This window comes from Malus sylvestris, chromosome 14, assembly GCF_916048215.2.
Source record: "Malus sylvestris chromosome 14, drMalSylv7.2, whole genome shotgun sequence".
Taxonomy (NCBI): domain Eukaryota; kingdom Viridiplantae; phylum Streptophyta; class Magnoliopsida; order Rosales; family Rosaceae; genus Malus; species Malus sylvestris.
In genome coordinates, this window is record NC_062273.1 from 29,792,421 (window position 1) to 29,817,168 (window position 24,748).

Genomic DNA, 24,748 nt, shown 5'->3' on the forward strand with positions numbered 1-24,748 from the left:
GTTTGAGGGGGGATGTTAGAAGTATAAGATTGTAAGGCTGAAATGATGCCACATGTAAATAGATTAGCTTGTTTGTTATATCTGTTAGAAGAGTCGGTTAACTAGGACTATAAATACTCTATCTTGTAATAGCTTCTTCATTAAGCAAGATATCAATTCAATCATCTCTCTCTCTCTCTCTCTCTCTCTCTCTCTCTCTCTCTCTCTCTCTCTCTCTCTCTCTCTCTCTCTCTCTCTCTCTCTCTCTCTCTCTCTCTCTCTCTCTCTCTCTCTCTCTCTCTCTCTCTCTCTCTCTCTCATATAAACTGAGATACTTGGTTAACAAGCCGAACCATTGGCTCTAATATCACTTTTTGAGGTCCACATTCTCTTAACTCTTCCTCGGTTGCACCCATTACACTTATAATGTCCTCAGTTTCACCACATAAATTCATACAGAGTGTAATTAATGCTCATAGACCTATTCAACTGAAAGGTTTATCTCAAAAATATCGGGGCAATTCTAAAAGAACTACCACTTAGTATGCATTAGGAAGTGGAATGATTGTATACAATCCACAACTCCTGACCAGCAACAATTTTTATTATTTTCACATATACTGCATGAGGTTGAGGGAATTTGAAATCACGCTGAGGACGAATTATGCAATTCCCCATGATAAGTTTTAACTTTCACTAGATGCCATGGCAGGCAAGTAATGTAAATAAGGTCGACATATTAATTTGATTTAGACAAGACAGACACGAAGGTGTCTTCACGATTGGTGGCAATGGAGAGGTCGAGAGAGGTAAGGTATGTGTCTGTCGGCAAAACTTTATGTTGCGTCTCCACGTACTATGCAAAACAACAAATGGAAATGATAACTCGGACGATTAGCCTAATATGGCTATAACCCCTATCATTAAAAGTTAAGCGAATCTCATGTTTCTGTTTTGTTGTGATTCGGAACTTATTTTTGCAAGAAAGATGCTAGGGGACTCTCTTTTAAAAGCGGGGCTCTCTATAAACTCTCTGTCATCCCACAGTTTAACGTTAATTCACGTGCAAACATTATAAAATATTATGTCAAAACATGAGACACCAGAAAGTCCATAAAAATCTCACTTTTAAAAGACTCCTTAGCATTTCTCATTTAGCAAAGGCTATTAATCATGGAAGAGTTGAAAATATCTTTTGATTAGATTCTTGAAAGGAAAATACATTCATAACACTTTTTTCTAAAGCCTTGAAACTAGCTAAAAGGGGTAAGGGGGCCACGGATAATATTCCATGAATAAGTGATCTAACATGCTGCAAATATTAGTAATCTAGTCAGCGATACAACGTAAACGGGGATTAAAACAGTTAGTTAAAGTAGTGTACCATCTTTTATACCCAAGTGTAAATATCTTTCTCGTAAACTAGAGTTTGTTAAAAAACATATTAATCCCAAAAAGAGTTGAATATCAATATTTTCCAACAAAAAGACCTAAACCGGTGATGTGTTTGCGACCTAAATTTGATACACAAATTTCATGCCTTTGTATTATTCTAGAGAACTAATAACAGAGCTCCTTACCATTGCGATGCTTCCTCTTTGAGTCTACTGTATAACTCTAGCAATCAGTAATCTATTGTTTGAAACTATGTATGTGCATTGGAAGTGGATTATCTGCCCTTTCATTTCTTACTTTTTGTTTTATTATTTTTATAAAAAATCAATATAAAATGTTGACGTAGCTTAACCGTGACTACATAAACAGGAAGAAATGGAAAAAGTATGGATATGGAATGGCAGACAATCCACCTCCATGTGCATTTGCAGGGTTGAAGCGAACTCGGTCGCCTTTCACACTTATTTGCCACTACCTAAAAGCCGGCCGCTAGAACGTTTTCATCTATTAATTCAGCTTGGTTGCGGAATAAGGGCTTCACAAAACCATAGAAAATTTGACGAAAAAGCAATTGAAACACCAAATTGATCTGCGGGATTCATTTTTAGGGACTAAATTAATGAATTTTTTATTTCATAAATTATTTTAATTGGAAGGCCCCGTTTCAGGGACCAGCCATGGAAAACCCCTTTCAAATTAAGATGTATTGAAAGGATCACTAGCTAACATTAGATACAGAACCACTTTATCTAGCTTGCTAAGAAATCAAATGCAACCGGTGAAAAGAAAAAACAAAAAACACATGGCATTTTAGCATCCCTTGAATTACAACCGACCGCAGAGATAAGGTAGGATTAAATTATATATAGCTTAATGATAAAAAAGAAAATAAAAAAAGACTAAATGATGAGGACCAAACACGTCCAAATAATAAAAAGGAAAGAAAATAAAAGGCTAAAGCTAAAGCGATGGATTAAGAGGATTAATTAGTGCCTAGAGAGTAGAGAGGTGGTACTACTGGGTAGTGAGAGAAGATGCATTGCCGGTGGATGCAGAAGTAGAAGAAGATGAAAGGTTTTTGTGATTATGCATCCACACTTTGAACACCTGTCTGCTTACCCCTACACTCTTGCAGAACCTCTCTATCTCGTCCTCTAGATCTTTTCTCAGCAGCTTCCACCCTAACTTCTCAGCAAACGCCAGCATCTTCTCCTTCTGCTCCGCCGTGAACTTCGTCCTGAACCGCTTCTTCCCGCTGCTCATCCTCTCTCCGCTGTCCGGCGACCCACCTCCACCGGCATTGTAGTCAATGAGTTGGTCTTGTGTTATGATATTTTCGGCGGGATCTCGACCTCGGCTACTGCAGCTCATGATGACATGGTGTTGCTGATGTCCTGATCTACCGCCTCCAGCAGCTTGCGATGACGTGGCTGCGTAAGTGACTCTGCGGTGGAAGTTGCGGTGGCATCCGCAGGCGACGCATTGTAGGCCGCCTGGGGATGCGTGGTCAAGTGTGAACTCGCCACAGCCATCTGTGGCGTAGCTGCCGAGGCTGGCTGCATGGTTTCTCAAGCACTCTCTGTATACTTCGTTTGTGTTTGGATCATGATCTCCCTCCATCCCTCCCTCTCTCTCTCTCTCTCTCTCTCTCTCTCTCTCTCTCTCTCTCCCTCTCCCTCTCCCTCTCCCTCTCCCTCCCTCCCTCTTCTATTTGTTTGATAATTGTAATTACAGTGTGTAAAAATAGACACAGGTTTCCAATGTGGTACTGTTTGGTTGGATTATTTACACTAGTGCCATGTTGGTCGTAACTGTTGAAGAATAGAATTTCATGATACGTTAATTTATAGGTGAAAGGGTCACTACTAATATTATTTTCGATCGTGTAATTATGCACGTATAAGTAATTAAGTTGACACAATATTAACGTGATTAGTAATATATTATTTCTTATGATAAATTTATATCCAATTGAAAAATGAAAAAAAAATGACAAAAACAGAAAAAACGAGCATGTAATAAGGTTCCTGACCGATAATCTTATATGCATGGGGGGATTTTCCGGTGGCATTTGGACACAACAATAAAATCAATGTAAGCATTTTATTATGCAGTTGTATGGCATGCAGCTGTTTGATATGTCTAGAATCTTTGTGAAATGATCGGCAAGATACAGAGAAGATTTAGCCATGCTAATATAACGACAAGCTAGTCATTCAAATGTTCAATGCAACCAATTGTCACTTTATATCACGCTCTATCGCCTAATTGATACAGCTAGGGTAACAAATTTACCCTAACTAACATTAAGCTTGAGAATGATTAAGGTTAAGGGTGAAACAATGGCAAAATAATTAGGGTTTAAATATTTTGATTAGAGTACATTGTTTTAGAAACAAACTATTTATTTTTTAAAGAAACAATGATTAAGATCCAAATGAATTCACGAGACAATAACATGACAAATTTGTAAACTTAGTAAAAACATAAGTGTTAATGGAAGACTGTGAATATGAACTTAAAATATGGAATAAATAAAATGTTATACGCATTGCAATATAAAGTGACGAGTATGAATTTCTTGAAATAAAAGTTGCTCTTAGATGTATTGTCTTGGTTCATGAAACAATACATTTGAATAAAAAAATTTGGGGAACATTATTGTTCGATCATCCAATTCAGAGTCAAGGTCGTCCAACTCAGGAAGTTATGGGCGAGGGATGGTTCATGGAACATGGTTGATTTTTTTTTTTTTTTTTTTTTTTTTTAAATTTGGAGTAAGATGATATAGATCATATGGCGGAAGGTGCAAATTGAGCAGTAAGAATAAAACTTTGTAGGTTTAAGCTTTAGTGTCTGATTTGAGCTTATGATATGCCGTTTTGAAAATAATGGTAACGTGCATCAAGCTTGCTATTTTGTTGTGATATATGGGGTTTTTTTAAACCAAATTTCATAGTTTACAATGTTTTATTGGTGTTTTTAAGTTTTAAAGGACCTTTTCAGTGTCTTATTTGGACTCTTGAAGCTTTTAGAGATATGAGAAACTATAAATAGGATGTTTAGACATTAATTAAAGCGACCAAGCCAGGGAGCAAATACAAATTTACACAAGAAGCTAGCAAAATTCTTCAGATCATGAGTTGAGGGGGACCCGTGAAGCAGAGGTGGTATGGGTTTGATCCAATAATTCACGTTGGGAAAGTGGAACAAAAGGTGGGCCACTTCTCATGTTTTGTACTTATACATCAATAGGTAAGAAAATCCATCTCACTTCCTTGTCTTACGACAACATTGCAATCAGTTGCTACGATTTTGTTTTCTTCTTCAGTTTAATTAATTAATATATCTAATTAGGGTTACGTACAATTTCTGTTAACTACTTAATTAAAAAATCGGATTACATGCATAAAATTCTAACTAGCTCCAACAGTATTGGTTACTACCAATGCAATGATACAATTTCCTCCAACCACACACTGAAAACCTGTTCAGAAAGCCATCTGCTAATTCTCCAGTCCACATGTAGCCAAGCAAATGAAGCCTAAAGCCATTAGCTCATACTGTCACACAATGAATATATGTCAGGAATCACATATGTATGTGTTTTTTCATGCTAACTGCAATTTATATCCACCACATATACAGATGTATATGACCTATTCCACATCAATATTGTTACTATGACATTCACTAGAGGGTCTGAGAAATACCAAATATTCATATGCCATATATCTAATGACCCTTGTGATTGTTAAGGTAATCAAAGTTAATTAGTAAGCAGATGGTGATCAAGATATATATATATATATACACACACACACAGTGTGTTTCAATTGAGAAATTTCTCAAATAAACTTAATTATTTGAGGAACATCTTTGTAGTGCTACTTCACATTATATTTTCATGATTCGAACCGTCTAATTTTAGGTTTTCTAAAAAATATCTCTATAAAAATCAATTTGAAACAATATGGCTATTGAATCAAAGGATGTTTATTTCAGTGTATATTTTGAAGCACATCATTTATCTATTGTCTCCATTGTAATTGGATGTTTTAACAGTTTGAATTTTTTTTATTTATTCTTTATGAATAACATACTTAAATATATTAGAAAACTTCATTTTAATCCCTAAAAAAGATGAGTTTTAGATTATAACCATATGTAAGATTAAAATCCAATTTTAGTCCCTAGCACATTTAATCATATCATTTATTAGTTGTATTTTGATGTTTTATTTTATCTTTTTATTTTTATTTTAATGTATTAATTACATTTACATTTAATTTTTATTTCATTCACCATAATATATTTTAATGTCTACATTTAGGCAACTAAATTTTTTATAATATATATTCCGATAACAATTTTGTATGTTCTTCATTTAGGTACATTAATACATTTGAATATTTTGGTATATCTATCGGTACAAACATGTAGTTACATTGATTCAATATAATGCATTTCGATTAATATAATGCATTTCGTTACGTACACTTTGATCATTTGAGTATTGACTTTTAGGTACATTAATTCAATTATTATTTCGGTAAATACATTTAGGTACATACATTTTGGTATTGATATTTAGGTACATACATTTTCGGTATTGACATTTAGGTTTGTACATTTTGGTACATACATTTCGGTATTGACATTTAGGTACACTTGTATTGACATTTTTTTATTTAGGTACATACATTTTCGGTATTGACATTTAGGTTCGTACATTTTGGTACATACATTTCGGTATTGACTTTTAGGTACATTAATTCAATATAATACATTTCAGTACATACATTTAGGTTCATTATAATATATTTCGGTACAATCATGTAGGTACAAATATTTTGGTACAAAAAAGTCAATTTTATATATTTTGGCACAATCATTTTTGTACACTTATGTATCTATATATTTTTGTATCACAAATTTTTTTTTAATATTTTCTCATTTACGTTCATTTCTAATTAAAACAAATTAAATATGTGCATATTAATAAAATTAAAATTTAATATGGAGAGATTAAATAAAAATACACATTAAATAAGAAAAATTGAATGTAAATTTTGATAAAAGTACACTCAAGGGATTAAATTGAATATTTAATCTAGCATCAGGTTTTTTTTAAATTTTAATCTTTTGCAAGGACTAATGTTCAAAAACCCCTAAATATATTCACTTATGTAATAAAATATCTACATGGAATTGTTGAAAAAATAAACGAAAGTAGGCACACACAACACATATACCAAGCATAGAGAATTGGGTTGGACAAGTAAGATATGGTGCTCATAACGGTGTGAGCTGGATAAGAATGGTTGTGGGAGATGTACTTATAATAGGAGGGAAAAGATCTTTATTTTTTTTTATTAAAATGGGGATTAGTTGTAAGGTCCACATCACATCAAATTTTAACGATCCAAATTGTCTATTTTTCAAGGGCAACCGAGGGCAATCGAGGGTTGAAAACATGCATGTCGGAAAAAACACCCGCTCCCAAGCAAAAGAAAACAAACCCAACCCAAAAGTTTAAAGAGAAAACATTTTTCCCAACCCGCTATTTTTCAAAACGTTTTTTCCACCCCGCTTAAAACCATTTTGTCCCCCTTTTAATTTTGAAAACGAAAACATTTTTGTTTTGTTTGAAAACATTTCAAAACATTTCAAAACATTTGAAAAAATTTATAAAAAAAAAAAAAAATTTAAAAACACACCCATGGTGGCGGCGGCGGCGGAGGGGGACCGCCACCGTCGCCGCCACCATGGGCGGGAATGTCCCAAACCCGACACATCATATATACCGAGGCAACACGTGATGATGTGCGAGAATGTCATCCCTAGACCGATGGTGCAGCCTGCATGCCATGCTTGGGAGGCTTGACATGCAGGGAGCACCACCCCCCTATATAGCATATTATGCTGTTATGGCACTGCCAGGAGGAGACATCAGTTTTCGCGATGAGTCATATTGGGCCATGAAAAAACCAATACTTGGAATTTGAACGAGATTTTTTGCAGGGATGTACATATAGATACAAGGGATTTTCAGAAAAAAAAAATTCAGACTTTTTTTAGCATGGCAAGTATTTTATTTTATTTTTTGAAGTCGAGAAATTGGAAAAATCGTAAAAAAAAATCGGTGCGAGATTTTTCAAATCCGTAAGTTTAAGGACCTTCTAAAAATCATATACTAACTATATGGTGCGGATTGTGTGGGGAAATTATCAATAAAAATGGGACTTGACATTGTTTGAAGATTTTTGACGCGTTTCGACATGCCTGCTGTGCAATTTGGCATGTCAGAGTGGGCGCTAGCCTCGCTTGCTGTTGACAGGAAGCGTGGCTAGTGGCGAGGCTAGTAGCAAGTTTTTTGGGTGCCAAGATGCGAGGCTTGGCATGTCATTGGCATGCCATGGTCGGCATTTGACATGCCAATGTCGACATTTTGCGAGGCTTGGCATGTCATTGGCATGCCATGGCCGACATTTTCCGAGTCTTGACATGTCATTGGCATGCCATGGACATGTCATGGTCGACATTTTGCAAGGCGTGGCATGTCATTGGCATGCCACGGTCGACATTTTGCGAGTCTTGACATGTCATTGGCATGCCATGGTCGACATTTTGCGAGTCTTGACATGTCATTGGCATGCCATGGACATGCCATGGTCGACATTTTGCGAGGCTTGGCATGTCATTGGCATGCCATGGTCGACATTTGATATGCCAATGTCGACATTTTCCGAGGCTTGGCATGTCATTGGCATGCCATGGTCGACATTTTGCGAGGCTTGGCATGTCGTTGGCATGCCATGGTCGACATTTGACATGCCAATGTCGACATTTTGCGAGGCTTGGCATGTCGTTGGCATGCCATGGTCGACATTTGACATGCCAATGTCGACATTTTGCGAGGCTTGGCATGTCATTGGCATGCCATGGTCGACATTTGACATGCCAATGTCAACATTTTTCAAGTTGCACTTCATAAATGGTTAAGATCGTTGAAGTTCGATGTGAAATGGATCCCACACTTAATCTCTATTTTTTGAAAAAAAAAATGAAGATCCCTTTGCATAAAGGGTTTAAGTTATAATAATATATATCATGATGTGAAGTTAGGTGGGGAAATGGATGGCAGGGGTTTCCTGTTCACGGTTCACTCCCAAGTCCTGTTGAGTCTTGATGTGTATCGTGCGGTATGGCCCGCGCGTGTGGGGAATTATGTTCTTGGCTTTTGGCTTTTGCTGGAAGCATTTCCCTTGTTTCCTTTTACCTGCTTTCATTGTGAAGTCACTGTAGTATATAGATGCATGAGTACTGCTGAGTCCTGACTGTACAAGCTGGCATATACATATGGCCACATACATATGACATGCAAGACCAACGCCTGGAGCTGGCTTAAAGTCTGCAACTCCTGCCATGCATGGCTGCTTAATGACCATTCTTTAACTCAATATTTACCCTAACAACCATTTAGCTGATAAACAGACACAATCTTTAAGCTGATAAACTGGTTTTATAATGTTCCATCACCCATTCCTAGTATATCTCATTTGCTCTCTTTAATTAGTCATGATCAAGTACATTTACTCATTGCATGTGCTGCCTTGCAGCCTTCGATCAAGGCTTCAACAACCACCATATTATCTATATACTAAAACTCGGTTCCTCCGGCACTGTTTTTCACTGTTTGTGTACGAGGGCGATAATGTCCTCGGACTTTCTTAGCTTTTGCCGGGCTTTTTCCTTATGAGTGCAGTGAATTCCCGGTTCTACCCATCCAGTCCACGCGTCCAGCATCCTTTCTTTCTCTCCTTCGACTCATCTGTTTCACTTCACCTTTCGGCTCTCCGTTTTCTGCTTTCCTCATCTGGGTTTTCCTCTGTCTTCCGTCATTGTGCGCCCTGTTGTCTCTCAGTTTCTTCCTTTTTGTTTCGCGAAATTATCTCCGGCGAGACACGATCTTTGAATTTTGCAATCGTTCGTTGCATCGGTTTTGTTTCAAGCCTCTCTACTGGTACGTATTAAGGTGAGTGATTTCTAAATTTTTGAGCTTTCCTTCGCAGTTTGATGTCATTTTTGGTTGTCTTGCTCTTCGATTTGTTTTCTGGTTTCTGACTATTATTATAATTGAGATCGATTTTCTTGCCATATTTTCACTCAATTTTGGTTGATCTGTGTATTCAAGTGAATGTGAAACAAATCGTATTCAGTTTGGGTATGTTTTGGCTAAGTTTTATGTTAGTTTTTATAGATTGTAACGAACGCTAACGGTTTTTCTTTGTACTCAAGATAACATTGGCCTCGAGGTGAAATCTATGAATTTGACATATTGCTATTTAAATTTAATGAAAAGAATATTACACTTGGTCCTAGCGATGAGGAAATGAACAAGACTGCAGTTTTCCTTTATTAGCTTGCTGTTGAAAGGTTGAGTTCAATAAAGAAGTATGTACCAGTCGTGTCCTTCCCTTCCAAGTCACTTTCAGAAAGTGAGTATGCTTTCTTCTTATTTTATATCTTATATTTTGTATACAATTCCATTTCTATTAATCGGTAACTATGTTTTATGCATGATAGCTTCAATCCTCTTAATTCCCACGTATGGCTTGAATTCTATGGATCCCCATCTGATCACAATGCTGATCTCTTCGGAAATGTATGTACGTGCACCTGCTTTCTTTATGTATTTTTTATATTCAACATCAAACGCTCTTCTATTATTTCTACTAATCTGCAGGTTTATTAGGATATTTGTGCTGGTTATTCAGTCATGGTGTGTCATGGGACGCTTGGGTGCCTATATTGTTAGTCCTGAGTAATTCTGCCTAATTGGTGATCTTAGATACATACGGACAGTCATTCGTGAGTGATTTTGCCAAGTATAAACATTTGAATCGAGCCATAAGGTAAATGTATTGCAATTAGTGACTCGAATTGTTTTGCTTCTGTCATCAAATTATGTATTAGTAGCCATATATAAACATTTGAAATAACATTGCCTAAAAGAGCGGTTTTAATCCTAACTCAATTCTTTTTCGGGGACATATTGTATGTCGATTCGCATTCTGGGATTTGATATAGTTGGCGTGTTGGGGCTAATCGTGGAGATTCTGTTTACACTATAATTGTTGTTGTAAAGAGTCCATTTATATGCTACTTAAAGGCTGGTATCGACTGATTCAAGATTTGATTACTCGAGAAGGTCCATTTCTTGAAATAGCTTGCATCCCTATTGTTGGTTTGACAATCCTTCTGTGGCGAATTATGGTTGTTTTAAGTATCGTATTGGCAGTTTTCATGGACATTTTAATTGGATTGTGCATCAGTTGTAGTATATTGAGTTTGCTTACACTAAACTATAATCATTGTAATCTCCTTGGCCTTTCATGATGAGTAAAATTATACATTTTTTAACCATTTGGAAATGCAGGAGAGATCTTTCAGGAATCAAAGAAGCTAACTGCTAACTTTGAATTTTCCTGAAATATCTTCTTTTTCTAGATTAATTATTTTAGACGTAGGAATTCTCCATGTTTTATCTGGTAGTTGAACATTTAAATTTGGGACTTCTTTCATTTAATTAGTTGGGAGTTTGAATTTATAAATGTGGATTTGTGTTTGTTTGCCCAGCTACTATTTCAAAGCTGGAGGAGGCATTGTGGATTAGTCATAGGAAATATGATGCTCTGTGGGGCTGGGAAATGCTTAAACTGCTTGTGCATTATGTACTCCAGACCAGAATGAGGCAAAGGTTCCAAAAGGTGTTGCATTGCTTCCAAAAGGCTTTCAATGAGGTAGTTCCACTTACAAATCTCAAAGAAACTATATTGTTTTTTAACTTTCGATGTGTAATAAGGAGGGTAGTGAGACTGACTGCATAATTTGTAATTTGGGTATAGTGACTTATAAAATTGCAGTTTCAAAGATCTTAAATTACTACTTAATTATCCATTTTTGAAATTTCCGTGCAGAGTAATTGATAAATGTAATGCTATTTGAAAGTTGTTATTACCGTGATTGTGATGTGCTTACTGTGTATTTCTTTAGCTTAATAATAAACTACAGGTGGTTGAAAATTAGAATTTTATTCATGCATTTTGTGCAGAGAAGGAACTCAATCCAACAAAACATTTACTACTCTTAAAAGCATTCTGTGAACTCCAAGCTCAAGTCAATCCTTAAATTTCATCTACTTTTTATTTCTTTATGCCTAGGTGATTTAACTGGTTTGTAACCATTAAATCACCCAACTTTATAATTACAATTGTGTTTCTCATTGTTGATATCAATTCAAACACTATTATTCAGGTTATTAGATTTTATGCTATAGGTTAACATATTCATTTTAATAATCACCACTTGCTTTGATGCATTGAAAATGTTAATTCTGTGACAAGAAAATAATCTCTCATTTCATGTTTAATAAAACTCATAATTAGAGAAACTGTTTGAAGAAAATTATACATAATTATTTATGCAATTTGTAACACCGTAGCAATGCGCGGGCATTACTAGCTAGTATATTACTAATTATCAACTATGTTACAATGGTAATCCTAATTTTAAGTACGATGTTTATGTTAGGAGTATTAAGATCCAATGATTGTAGATTAGACAAGTGTCATGAGATTAAGACCTGGTTTGGTGTTGAGATGATTTTGAAAAAAGTGGCTATCAAAAAAATTGTGAGTTTTTTTATGTTTGGTAAACATTCAACTTTAGTTTTTTTTCACAGTTTTGGATGAAAAAAAAACCAAAAACACAAAGCTGCAAAACCCAGCTTTGAAAAACCAGCTTTTTTCACATCTGTTTTACATAAAAGTTTATCAAACACTATAATACTGCTTTTTTTTTCAAAAGCACTTTTACAAAAAAGTTTACAAAACACTTTGCTGTTTTATTGCACAACTGCTTATTCTCACATCACAGCAGAAACAGTATTTTTTCAAAACACAGCAATACCAAACCAGTCCTAAGAAGGTAGTTATGTTTATTATAAGAGTAGCTTAGCTTGTAAGCTACTATAGCTGTCATATATAAGCTTGTAATGAAGTTGTTGTATGAGTTAAGAGAATATCAATACAATACAGAAGATTTCTACCTCTCTAAGCTTTTTCAACTCTCTTTCTCTCCTTCATTGCTTACTGTGGTTCTTCCTTGTTTTGCAAGATCATTTCTTCACTGGTTTTCAGTTTATTAGGGAAGTTGTGGTTTCAACTCCAAAACCAATTGACAGAGGGTTGTGACTGATCAATTTCTTATATGTTTTTGCAAGGTTTTTCAACTTTCTAGTTCTAGGGACAATTTCGGATCATCACTCTTTCATTTGTGCCGAAAATTCGAGATTAATCAGATGTGGACAGTTTAACTAGGTGACGCGAATATCTGTGTTAGTGTAGGAGGACTAGTTAGGATTCTAAGTCATATTGGGTTAGATTTTTTATATTCCCTGTGGGGCTTAGACTACTTTTACGTTAGGTCGTCAGTATTGTGTACTTTGTGATATCAATACCGTTACACAATTCTAATACGTCGTAAATTCCTAATACTATGAAGAAAGTTGACGCGAATAAACCACCAGATCATAGAGAAGTAGCTCAACTCTTATAAGCTCTTACAATATTTTTTTACCTTTCCAACGTGGCGTAACTTTTCATATCATCACACTTCGAGCTTTGATTTGGGTTCAATGGTACTTAAGGTGAACGATGGGCCTTTTGTTGTTAATCATGACAGGCATTTGTGGGATTGGATTGCTTTGAAAATGGACTTTCATAGATTAGTAACGCCTTATGACTTTTCAAGGCTTCTACTGCAGAGGCCTTGCACTAGTCAACGAAATGTGAGGTCCATAAAGTTGAAGGAGAAGTCACACACTGATCTGTAGCTTTTGTGGTGAACTGGTTCTTTGGTAGAACCTTTTCTTCGTCAGAAGCTGTGGCGATGAGAGAAATAAGTATCAGGCTATCAGAAAACACAATTTGTGAACATTTTTGTTACCATTAAGTGAAGTCAGCAACCTACGTATGTTAAAGAAGAAAAATAAATAATAATAGAAAATCATGAGCATTAAAGATGTGAACCAGAAAAATGTTAAGTGAAGGATTGTGGTCAGCATTAGGGTTGAAGGTTGAAGGGTGAAGACTGGCAATACAAGGCCAAGAAAAGGAATTTTGCGTTTCAGTTTTTAGCTGTTAAACTTATAGTGATATATTCAGAAGCAAAAAACTGAGTACATTGTTGGTTATTTTGTTAAACAAGTGAGTTTTACATACAATGATAGAGCAATGTTGTTGATATTTTGGGTTTCTAAATAGCACTAGATAATAAATTAATTTAATATCGGCTAAATAGCCAAAATGATCCTTGAGATTTGCATAACTCATCACTTTTGTCCCTAACATTTCAAATCAATAAAAGTGGTCCCTGAGATTGTCCACCATCCATCATTTTGGTCATTTCGTTAAAAACTCCATTAAGTGTCCCGGAGCTCTTGGCCGGAAGTTTGGGCAATTTTCAAAGCTTTGTAACTCAATTGTTTCTTAACAAAATTTGACCTATAATATATCAAAAATGAAGATAGGAAAGTTTAGAATCAGATTATACCAAATTGGAAGCCCAATGGCTGCCAGAGATGGTCAGAAAATAGCCTCAAACTTGACTGTTCCGAAACAAAACTGGAAAACTCAACGGAAACTAGGTAAACTTTAAACGTTCATAACTTCTTCAATACTCAACGAAATCAAGTGATTCAAAAACTAAAATCATACTTCTCGATGAGACGAAGAGAATGATACCATGAAAAGTGGAAGACTTTCATTTTCTCGGGATTTTTCAATGCAACCCTAATCCTTTTTCGATGTCTAAATCGCAGTGGTTTGGCAGGAAAAAGGCTCGAAAGTGGTTGTCTTGGTCTCAAGTTAGCCACTTTCAAGCCATTTTCCGGCCAAACCACTGCGATTTAGCCGTCTAAAAAGGTATCATTCTCTTTTTCTCGTCAAGAAGTATGATTTTTGTTTTTGAATCACTTTATTTCGTTGAGTATTGAAGAAGTTGTGAACGTTTAAAGTTTATCCAGTTTCCGGTGAGTTTTACAATTTTTCCTCGGACCAGTCAACTTTGAGGCTATTTTTCAGCCATCTCCGGCAGCCATTGGGCTTCCAAATAGGTATAATCTTATTTTACACTTTCCTATCTTCATTTTGATATATTATGGGTCGAATTTGGTTAAGAAACGATTGAGTTACGAAGCTTTGAAAATTGCCCAAACTTCCGGTCAAGAGCTCCGGGACACTTAACGGAGTTTTTAACGGAATGACCAAAACGATGGATGGTGGACAATCTCAAAGACCACTTTTATTGATTTGAAATGTTAGGGACCAAAGTAATGAGTTATAGGTCCAAATACGACTTTGGACTTTCAATTGCATAAATGTGGTCAGTTGGCCTTTGTGTTTTCGTTTCGGCCATATCCCATACACCCCAAATTCTACCGTGCGCACGATTGTGTGTGCGCATGATCCAGGTCAATAATGACGCCAAAGAAAAAGTAATCTTTCTAACTTGAAAAGCTTTGAATGGTCTCTGCAGATTTGGAAAGATGCTGTTCTTTTTATTTCTTTGCAGGCACTGCTATGTGGCTCTGATTCTGATGCATGCGCGCGCGCGCGCGAGAGAGAGAGAGAGAGAGAGAGAGAGAGAGAGAGAGAAAGAGAGATTATATGTATGTGATATAGTTATGAATGGAGTTTGTTTGTGTCTGTGTGTTTGAAGACGTTGAGAAGGACTTCTGAATTTGTCATTAACCCACCCGTCCTTACAACTGAGTCTGTGTGGGAACTGAAAAACATGGTGATGATCAATGCTCATCCCCTTTTCATTCGCATTTATATACACACCAGAACAACCCCGCAGTCACAAGAAGGACTAGTCTTCTCTCTTTTCTCTCTATAATATAATATTGACATCTACATATAATACATATAATATATATATATATATATATATATATATAACTCTTTTAGGATATCAATTTCGCTCAGTGCGGATTAGGGTTTAAATGCTAGTCTGGTCAGTGGTCATGGACTTGTGATGAAGACTGGAGAGGTCACCTCCATTATGAGATATCTTCACATAGTCCAAACAGAAAATCTAACGCTAGGGTACTCACATCACATGTATATAAATGCTGTCATGTTGAGGGATCCAAGAGAAAACTAGAGGCCAGGATCTCTCCTTCGATTATACATGGTCATTGAATATGAATACATATACAGATCATGATCAGTGAGAAAATTAACGAAATTTAACCTATCTAGGGTAACTGAGCTAGTACACACCACCTTACCCATGCTTACCACTGAGCTAACCTCGGTGGGTTAGTCACAGAAATTAAGATATATTTGGATTTAAAAGGGATATATATATTCAACAAAATCATGCATCACATATTTTTATGATCGATAGTGATCTTCATTTATCAAATAATTAATGAACAAATAACTCCACACAAATTGCACGATCGGTGCAACACTCGTCTACTCATAAACCTTAATTATATTACCTAATTACAAGCTTGTAATATGATAGGACCTCAAAAGGAAATAGAGAACAAAACCATAAAAAATAAAAACAAAAAATAAAAAAGGTTTAAACATAGAGATGGAGGATGGAAAATAGGAAACTACTTAGGCGCTAGCAGATTTTGCATGATGGGTTCGAGTACTGATATCCTTCTCTAATCGATGATCACCTTCTGACGTTATAGCCGATGACATGTAACTCAAAACCAGAGAATGTTGATTGGTTGTTGCTTCATGCGCACCTTGCATAAACTGTTTCTTGCAGGCATGGCAAGTGATTTGGAGAATGGTAGAGTTCACTTTCTTGACCGCTTGCTCTTTCAAAGCGTGAGCCTTGTCTAACTCGGCCTGTGCTTGTTGCCTTATTCTCTTGGCATTTGCAAACTCCTTCTCCGCCAGTTTGATGTGGCTCTCCGCTTGCTGCCTCGCCTCTTCGGCGTAAGCCTTTTCCGCCATCGCAAGCCTTAACTGCTCTCGCGCTTCTTCTTTCAGCCTCAATATCCCAGCAGCCACGGTGGCAGGTTTAGGTTTCTGACCATCGTCATCATGCTCGTGATGATTAGTAGTAGTACTGCTGCTTTCCCTTTCCCTTTCCTTCACCTCGTTCCTCCTCGGGGAGTAATTTCGATTCGCGATCATAATGTTCGAATGTTGTTCAATAGTTTTGTTCTGATGACTTCGATCACCCCCGCCAAATTCACATGAACCAATTGAGAGCTGCAGCTGAGTGGAATGGTTTTCTTCTCTCTTAGACGAAACAGATACTTCATTGATAGGAATATTAATATTCGACGTGGTTGCGAGCTGAAGATCCAAATTGTAATGTGCATTACTACTATTCTTCTTGGACAATGTAGCTTGATGATGATCAGCGTGATCAGGAGGGTTTATTAAGATTAATTTGGTGTACTCAGTTGGACTTGGATGTGGTAGTACCAAATTATTAGATGGAGGCCAAGTGGATGGAGCCCTGCTGAAATTGTTGTCACTGCAGGATGGACTAGGACTTGAAGCCGTTCGTGACAGGCATGCTGCCGGTTGCAGCGTTTGTGATTCCGGCCGCACACGATCCATGTTACAAGCGTCTTGGTGCTCTATGAAACTCTCAACCCTATTTACCAAAATAAATGTAAATATATCAAATAAACTTAGAAGGAAAACTATGCATTTATCAAGTATGCGTATAATAATATTAACACTGACACGCTCTTTAATACAAGTGAATCTTACTATTCTATTTGAGTCCCACGTATGTTAATATGTTAATAAGCGTATTAGTTTTGCGTATATAGATATATAACATCTCGATTTGCATAATATTGATTGAATATGGATGTTTAAAACAAGGCATCCAAATTTACAAATATGAAATAATCATGTTAATTAATACTTAGTAATCTCTAATTGTAAACAATCACATCATATAGTTACAAAATTTAGTCTAAATAGTTGGTCTCTAGCCTTGCCTTTGAACATGATAAAGGAGCATTACCAAGAATAAACAATGACAAAGGAGGAACAAGGATTGAAATGGTAGCTAGAGGATCGAGGATAGTTATATATTAATTAGATAGGAATAAAAACATGTTAATTACTACTGAAAAGCTAATCTTTATGATATATTCCATATCGTCCTTAGTCAATATATAGCCATTGTACGTCTTAGGATACCATAAAAATTAACCAAGTTGAAAGATTAAACTATGGGAGCAAAACATCTCCTCTCTAGTCTGTACATATATGTCCTAAATAGGTTTCGAGAAAAACAGTTAAGATATACTTGATTTTCCAAATTGAGTTTCCGTCAGTCAAGACCACTCATCAGGGACCAAAACCTTTTCGCTGTTTTCTTTACTTTATCAAAGTCAAAACCAATTAACAAAAAGAGAGCTTGAAAGGTTCGATATTTATCATGATGCATTTGGAAGCCTTTTGCCATCTGAAATCATGATCTTACATATGTACAACATTTATCATTTTCACAATTCAAAAGAAAAAACGTGATATAGAAATTGGGATATGCACTATCTAATTGTTTGGGTTCAATCATGTAATTATGCGTGTTTAAAGATATAATAAGAAATTTTGACTGCCGTTGGTGTTTGGAGGAATTGAGGGGGTTATCGTTGAAAAAAAAGACAACCACTTTTTCCTTACCTAGAGAAAACACGGCCGCAGTCGCAAGAATGTCCTCTGGTGCCGCAGGTTTTGAGATGTGCCTTGTAATCTGATTGAACTGCATACCCTTTTGAGCACTTATCACAAACCCACTGTTTGTGGTTGCTGTGCTTTCTCCTGAAATGCTTTTTGATGCCGACGAGATCGCCGAGGGCGTGGCAGGGATCATGGTGCAGGCAGCTTGGTTCCGGGCACACGAACACCCGCTTCTTCACGACCGGAGTCTCTCGCTTCAGCAGCTTCCATGGCACCTTGTGCCGCCGCCGGTGCATCTGTAGGTTCTGGTCTCTCTGAAACCCTTGGTTGCAGATCTCGCAAATGTAACGATCCGATTCCAGTAAGGTTTTCGGCGAAAGTGACACCACCTCCGCATCTGGATCTATATCACACATACACACAAATTAATATAGCACATAAAAATACCACATATATATACATATATGTTGATCACACATCATTTTACATTGTCCAGCTAATACAGCCTAATCCTTTATTGTACTTGAACGAAAAAAAATATATCGATCGCATAGCCAAATTAAGTAAAAGATTACACCAAGGAGAGAACTCTAACATTAATATCAATTAATTATATAAATAATAGATGTATGTATGTACCTGGAGTGCCTGCAGGTCTTCTCTTTCTTTTATTGGTGTTGCCATTTTCTAAGCAAGAAAAAGGATCAGAAGAAGGGACCAAGGAAGAAGAGTTATTGGGTAACATGGGAATTAGAAGCTCTGATCTCTCCTGCGTGAAAATCTTCTGTAATATAAGCTAACTAAGATGCAAAGTGATCTCTCTCTCTCTCTCTCTCTCTAATTGAAGTTTAATATATATGATTAAAAGTAATAGTAATAAGAGGGTGGTGATGTATTGGGGAAGAGGTGGGGAGGGAGAGAGAGAGATGAAGCTACAAAGGCTACAAGGGACATGAGGAGGAGGAAGAAGAAAAAAAAAAGAAAAAAAAAAAAAAAGCTCTTTCTTTCTTTTCTTTTCTTTCGGTTACCTCATGCTATCTATCAGCTTTCCTTCTTTATTTTATTTTATCTTTTCAACTCTCATCAGCTTTTTGAAACAATCAGCTTTCTCTCCTCTCCCTCTTTCTTTCTTTCTTCCAACCCTCAGCTTCCTTGTGTGGAGTGTCCTCCTTAATAAACTCCTTCATAAGGAGAGAGAGAGAGAGAGAGAGAGAGAGAGAGAGAGAGAGAGAGAGAGAGAGAGATTACAGAGCCTATCACAAAGCTCGAAACTCGATCCCACAAGCAGCAAGGGGCTCCACAGGAAAAATAAAACATCCCCATAAAGAACAAAAAACACTCATATAATTCTTTCACAGCACACAGTAAATATTTCCAAACCGATTTGCATGCTTTAATACATCCCAAAGCCCCAAATATACACGTAAGCTTCCCTGTCCAACCTTTTTTTTTCTTTAATTTCCTATTACCTCTAGGTAAGTGCTTTCTATATAATTAAGTTTGTATTTTGTTTTTATAACCTAACGATTGATAATTTATGTTAAACTCATTTAAATTAGGGAACATGTATTTTAACTTGAGTGTTGAGAGAGTACATTACTCTAATCAAATTGATTAAACTTATATCCGGATTAAGTTTGCATCATAACTTCTATATATACCGTCGGTACAGAGGCATGGGTAAAAATCCTTGGGAGATTTCATTGACCGAAGTACCCCTTTCTTCTTGCTGTACACACACTCAATTTATTAATTTTGAAGCAGCTTTTATAAAGGTATTGCTGAGGATGTGATGTCACCCTCAAGGGCATACTAGTCAATGAAATCATAATTCTGTGCAAGATGCTTACTTTTTGGTAAACTGAGTGCATCAGCAAAATAGTGAGTTGGAAATTGGCAGCATTGGCCTTTTTTGATCAATTTGGCATTTTCCCTGGGTTTTATCCTTGCCACATACGTATAGCTTTGGATGAAATACGTACAACTTTCATGTACCAATTTAATTATATTTTCTTTTTGTTAACAAAATAAGATCCCCAAAATCCATTTCCATTATCGGTGCAAGAAATTTGTTAATTAAGATGAGTCATATACATGTAATTGTTAAAAATCGTACTCATAATTAAAGGCATACTACACTATGATGTGTCACTATTTAGTGATTTTATATAGCAAAGATTGATATAAGACATGATCTGGTGTGATGAGCTTTTAGTTTTGTTAACCATTAGTAGTAGTTTGTTATGTTGATATAAGTAGCTGAAAGAAGCATTGTTGTACCAATTAATCATCATCGGAATACAAAGAACTTTAGTATTCATTTTCTCTCTCAATCATCTACTTTTGTTCATATTTTTCAATCTTTTGCAATGTAGATAATACACCCATGTCTATTGTGAAGATTTTGCACATTTTCATATATACACACAAAAATCCTTATATTAGAGATCAAACAAAAATTAAGTTGTCTCTTGAAACATGTGTGAACCACAAAGTTCATTGAAAAATTAGTACGAACATAACATACCTAATTGATGATAAATTTGTTTTTATATCTATGTACCTCAACACTATTAGAACTGCAGAAACCTTGAAGAAAGGATACAGAAAGTAGAAGAAAGCAAAAGAACGAAGAAAGAATTAGAGAAAGAATTAAGCTGAAAAAGAGAGAGAAAGAGAATTGATCGTGTATTTTCTGTTGTTTTTCATCGTTTTACAAAAGCTGTTATATCTTGTACAAATCTTTCTCACTAAGCTAAATCCTAACTGCCCAACTACCTTATAACAGACTATGTAATCTCTTGACAAGTGTCATTCATTTCTGCCATAGATCTATCTGTCACTTGGATGTTATTCTTCACTTCACTACTCTTACATCCCCCCTCAAGCTCATGCTTGTAGGAACTGAGCATGCGATTGCCACAATGCAACCGAAACAATGGTGCAGACAACCCTTTAGTCAATATGTCAGCAGATTGATCAGATGAGGAAACATGTTGAATCTGAAGATCTCCTCATGTTACCCGTTCTCTCACAAAATGGTAATCAATTTCAATATGTTTAGACTTAGCATGAAACACTGGATTTGTAGATAGAGCAATAGCAGAAACATTGTCACAATGAATCATGGGAGGCAATTGTAATGGAATGTGAAGATCACAAAATAATTGTCTGATCCAGGCAAGTTCAGTTGCAGTGATAGCAAGAGCTCTATATTCAGCTTCTGTGGATGACCTAGAAACAGTATGTTGCTTCTTCGAAGTCCATGAAATTGGATTGGAACCAAGAAATACAATGAAACCAGATGTAGATCTTCTGTTATTTGGATCTCCAGCCCAATCAGCATCACTATATGATTGTAGATAGATTGGTCATGATTGAAATCGAATACCATACTCTGAAATGCCTTGGAGATACCTGATGATTCGTTTTACTGCAATAACATGTGATTCCATAGGATTGTGCATAAATTGACAAGCTTGGTTAACTGAAAAAGCAATATCAGGTCGAGTAAACGTGAGATATTGCAATGCTCCAACAATACTTCGATATTGGTCAGGACTGTGATAAGGTCTCCAATCATCTTTGAGCAATCTGTGATAGGGAAGACAATGAGTAGCACACGGTTTGCAATCTTGAAGATCAACTTTATTAATTAACTCCTTTGTATATTTCGATAGAGAGACAAATAAGCCATCAGAAGTGTATTGAATCTGGAGGCCTAAGAAGTAGTGTAAAATACCCAAATCCTTCATGTCAAATTCCTTTGTGAGATCAACAATAACATCAGAAACCAACTGAGGATCACTGCCTGTTAGGATCACATCATCAACATAGAGCAATAGAACAATCGTGTCCTGTGATGTGTGTTTAACAAATAAAGAAGGATCGGCGAGAGACTGTTGAAATCCCAATCCTGGCAGAAAACTTGTGAATCTCTCATTCCAAGCTTGAGGAGCTTGTTTCGGACCATATAGTGATTTTTGAAGCTTGCATACATAATTGGATGGATGATTAGGACTTTGAAAGCCTGGAGGTTGTTCCATATACACCTCTTCGTGGAGTAAACCATGCAAGAATGCATTTTTAACATCCAGTTGTCGAAGAGTCCATTTAAACTGAGCTGCCAATGCTAGAATCAATCTAATGGTTGTTGGTTTGACCACCGGACTGAATGTTTCACCATAATCAATGCCCTCCTCTTGATTGTAACCCTTTGCAACAAGCTGTGCTTTATATCGAGATATCGAACCATCTGCATTCCGTTTGATTCTATACACCCACTTACAGCAAACAAGATTTTTATGTGGTGGGAGAGGAACAAGAGACCATGTTTGTTGAGAATAGAGAGCAGTAAGTTCCTCTTGCATTGCAGACTGCCACTCTGGTATTTTTGCAGCTGCTTTGAATGTTTTTTGTTCAAGTTGTGGTGAGTTGATAGCCACTGATGCAGAATAAACCTTTCGTTTGACAATGCCACTTTTGGACCTGGTCTGCATTAGATGCAGATTCATATGTATAGGAAGATCAACAATAAGTTGGTCTTGTTGGAAATCAGGATCATCAGGGATCATCGAGACCTGTGTAAAGTCATGGTGGCTAGATTCTGTAGGTGAGGAAGGTAACTATGTAGCTGAATGATGTAGGAAGGGTGATGAAATAGATGCTGAAGCACCACATGATTGTGTTTCCAAGGACTCTGAGGCTGTAAATGTAGTCAAGAAATCGGTGGCACTATATGATATTGGATTCAATGACTCTAAAGCTCGAGATGAAGATGAGTGCAGATGAGATGATTGTAATGTAACCTGATTATGCAATGATACTGATGGTATAGATGATACAGATAAAGGAAATGATGACTTAGATGTTGGTTGGATCAACTGAGGTATAGCAACTGATGTAGTGGAATATGGAAATTGTGTTTCATAAAAAAGAACATGCCTAGAGATATAAACCTTGTTTGTGATCCCATCTAAACAGATAAACCCTTTGTAGTTGTCTGCATATCCCAAAAATATACAAGTTGTTGTTTTTGGTTGAAGTTTAGAGCTATTGTAAGGTTTTAACAAAGGATAACAGGCACAACCAAATATTTTTAGATGTGTAAGGGTTGGAAGGTGACCAAATAACAACTTGTAAGGGGATTGCATTTTTAGAGAAAGACTAGGCATTCTGTTTATCAAATAGATGGTTGTTGAGCAAGCAAAAAAACCAGAACTTGGATGGAAGGGTAGCTGTGTGCAATAATGTGATTGCAGTTTCTAGAATGTGCCTGTGTTTCCTTTTGTCCAATCTATTTTGCTCTGGAGTGTATGGACAAGATTTTTGATGTAAAATGTCTTTGGATGCTAGAAAGTTTTGAAATTGATGACTTGTATATTCACCACCACCATCACTTTGAAAGGTTTTAATATGGGCAGAAAATTGGGTAATTAAGAAGGCATGAAACTTAACAAATATTTGAAACACTTCTACTTTATTTCTCAGTGGAAAAATCCATGTGTATCGAGTACATTCATCAATGAAACTAACATAGTACCTATACCCTTCAATTGACAACACAGAAGTAGGTCCCCAAACATCACTATGAATTACCTATAATGGGGTTACAGACTTATTTGCAGAAAAATAAAAAGGCAACTTTGTAAATTTGCCTTGCAAACAAGGAGTACAAATTGTTGGACATGTATCTATGAGTGCAGGAACGTTGGTGTGTTGCAACATTGCAGAAGTGACTGTGTTTGAGGGATGCCCATCATTGATGCCATAAGCTTGTAGTAACTGGTTTTGCTAGATAGCATGTATGTAATGTGGATGATGCAGGTAGTGTCTTCTGTGGAGATTTAAATGGAATGGGGTAATAGCCAGCTTTACACAGTCCCTTGAGTAGGATTTTCCCTGTGATTTTGTCCTAAACCCAAAAGGAAATATCATCACATATGAATCTACATTGATTATCCTTGCAGAGTTGATATATGGACAATAAGTGCTGTGATAATTTAGGAACATGCAACACATTTTGCAATTTAAAGGTATGAGTAGGAGCTTGCAGTGTAGATGTGCCAATACTAGAAATTGTCAAACCTGCACCACTCGTAGTGGTTATTGTATCTGTGCCTTGATATTGAGTAGCCAAATCAAGATTTGCAAGCTCTGAAGTCATATGAGATGTGGCACCAGTATCCGCAACCCAAAACTGTTCAGGTGGTGCAGAAGGAGTATACTTGCTTGCATTGCAGTAAGATTAACTGAGGGTGGTCTTCCTTGGTATGCAAAGTTGTTCCTGTGATAGCACTGGGTAGCAGAGTGCTCAAACTTCCAACAAATTTGACATTAAATAGCTGCTCCATGTCCAGCAGTTGGTATATTATGTTTTTGAAAGCAATCTGCAGCCACATGACCCTTTTTGTGCAGATTTGACAGGTAGGAATCTCATGTGGATGATCAGGATATGTGTGTTGAAAGACCTTTGGAGCTCCAAGAAATCTAGGACTAAAGTTATATGGTGGAGAGTGAAATCTGGGACCATTGTTATACTAAAACCTGCCTCTTCCTTTCCCTCTATAGTTTGGCCCTTTGTATCCCCCAAAAGAAAAGAAATTTCCAGAATTGCCATTAAAATT

The 24,748-nt window shown here is 36.4% G+C and overlaps 2 protein-coding genes and 1 long non-coding RNA gene across 13 annotated transcripts; 1 reads left to right on the forward strand and 2 right to left on the reverse strand.

The window, feature by feature from the left end:
* Positions 1 to 2,153: 2,153 nt before the first annotated feature.
* On the reverse strand, positions 2,154 to 3,153 carry LOC126598534 (zinc-finger homeodomain protein 9-like). Its single transcript, XM_050264900.1, has one exon. It carries the CDS (start codon positions 2,992 to 2,994, stop codon positions 2,389 to 2,391), a length of 606 nt encoding a protein of 201 aa, XP_050120857.1. The 5' UTR covers positions 2,995 to 3,153; the 3' UTR covers positions 2,154 to 2,388.
* A 5,636-nt stretch (positions 3,154 to 8,789) lies between these two features.
* Positions 8,790 to 11,698, forward strand: LOC126598477 (uncharacterized). Of its 11 annotated transcripts, none has more exons than XR_007614851.1 (3): positions 8,823 to 9,875; positions 9,964 to 10,046; positions 10,124 to 11,346. It is a non-coding gene; the product is annotated as an uncharacterized LOC126598477 (long non-coding RNA). The 11 variants fall into 11 exon arrangements; XR_007614850.1 differs by having other exon boundaries at positions 10,133 to 11,346; XR_007614845.1 differs by adding an exon at positions 11,492 to 11,698 and having other exon boundaries at positions 8,827 to 9,875; positions 9,964 to 11,180.
* Positions 11,699 to 15,836: 4,138 nt separating this feature from the next.
* LOC126600768 (protein indeterminate-domain 14-like) lies at positions 15,837 to 19,348 on the reverse strand. The gene is made up of 3 exons (XM_050267414.1): positions 18,762 to 19,348; positions 18,126 to 18,525; positions 15,837 to 17,079 (listed from the first exon to the last, which is right to left on the reverse strand). The coding sequence occupies exons 1-3, from the start codon at positions 18,865 to 18,867 to the stop codon at positions 16,074 to 16,076; spliced, it is 1,512 nt and encodes a 503-aa protein (XP_050123371.1). The 5' UTR covers positions 18,868 to 19,348; the 3' UTR covers positions 15,837 to 16,073.
* Positions 19,349 to 24,748: the final 5,400 nt, after the last annotated feature.

Bases quoted from the DNA above. Each gene is read 5' to 3' on its own strand.
- LOC126600768 (XM_050267414.1), bottom strand. From the start codon at position 18,867: ATGTTACCCAATAACTCTTCTTCCTTGGTCCCTTCTTCTGATCCTTTT. The intron at 18,526-18,761 runs GTACATACATAC...TGTGTGATATAG, and splicing joins AAGACCTGCAGGCACTCCAG to ATCCAGATGCGGAGGTGGTG. The intron at 17,080-18,125 runs GTAAGGAAAAAG...TTTGGTAAATAG, and splicing joins TGCGGCCGTGTTTTCTCTAG to GGTTGAGAGTTTCATAGAGC.
- LOC126598534 (XM_050264900.1), bottom strand. From the start codon at position 2,994: ATGGAGGGAGATCATGATCCAAACACAAACGAAGTATACAGAGAGTGC.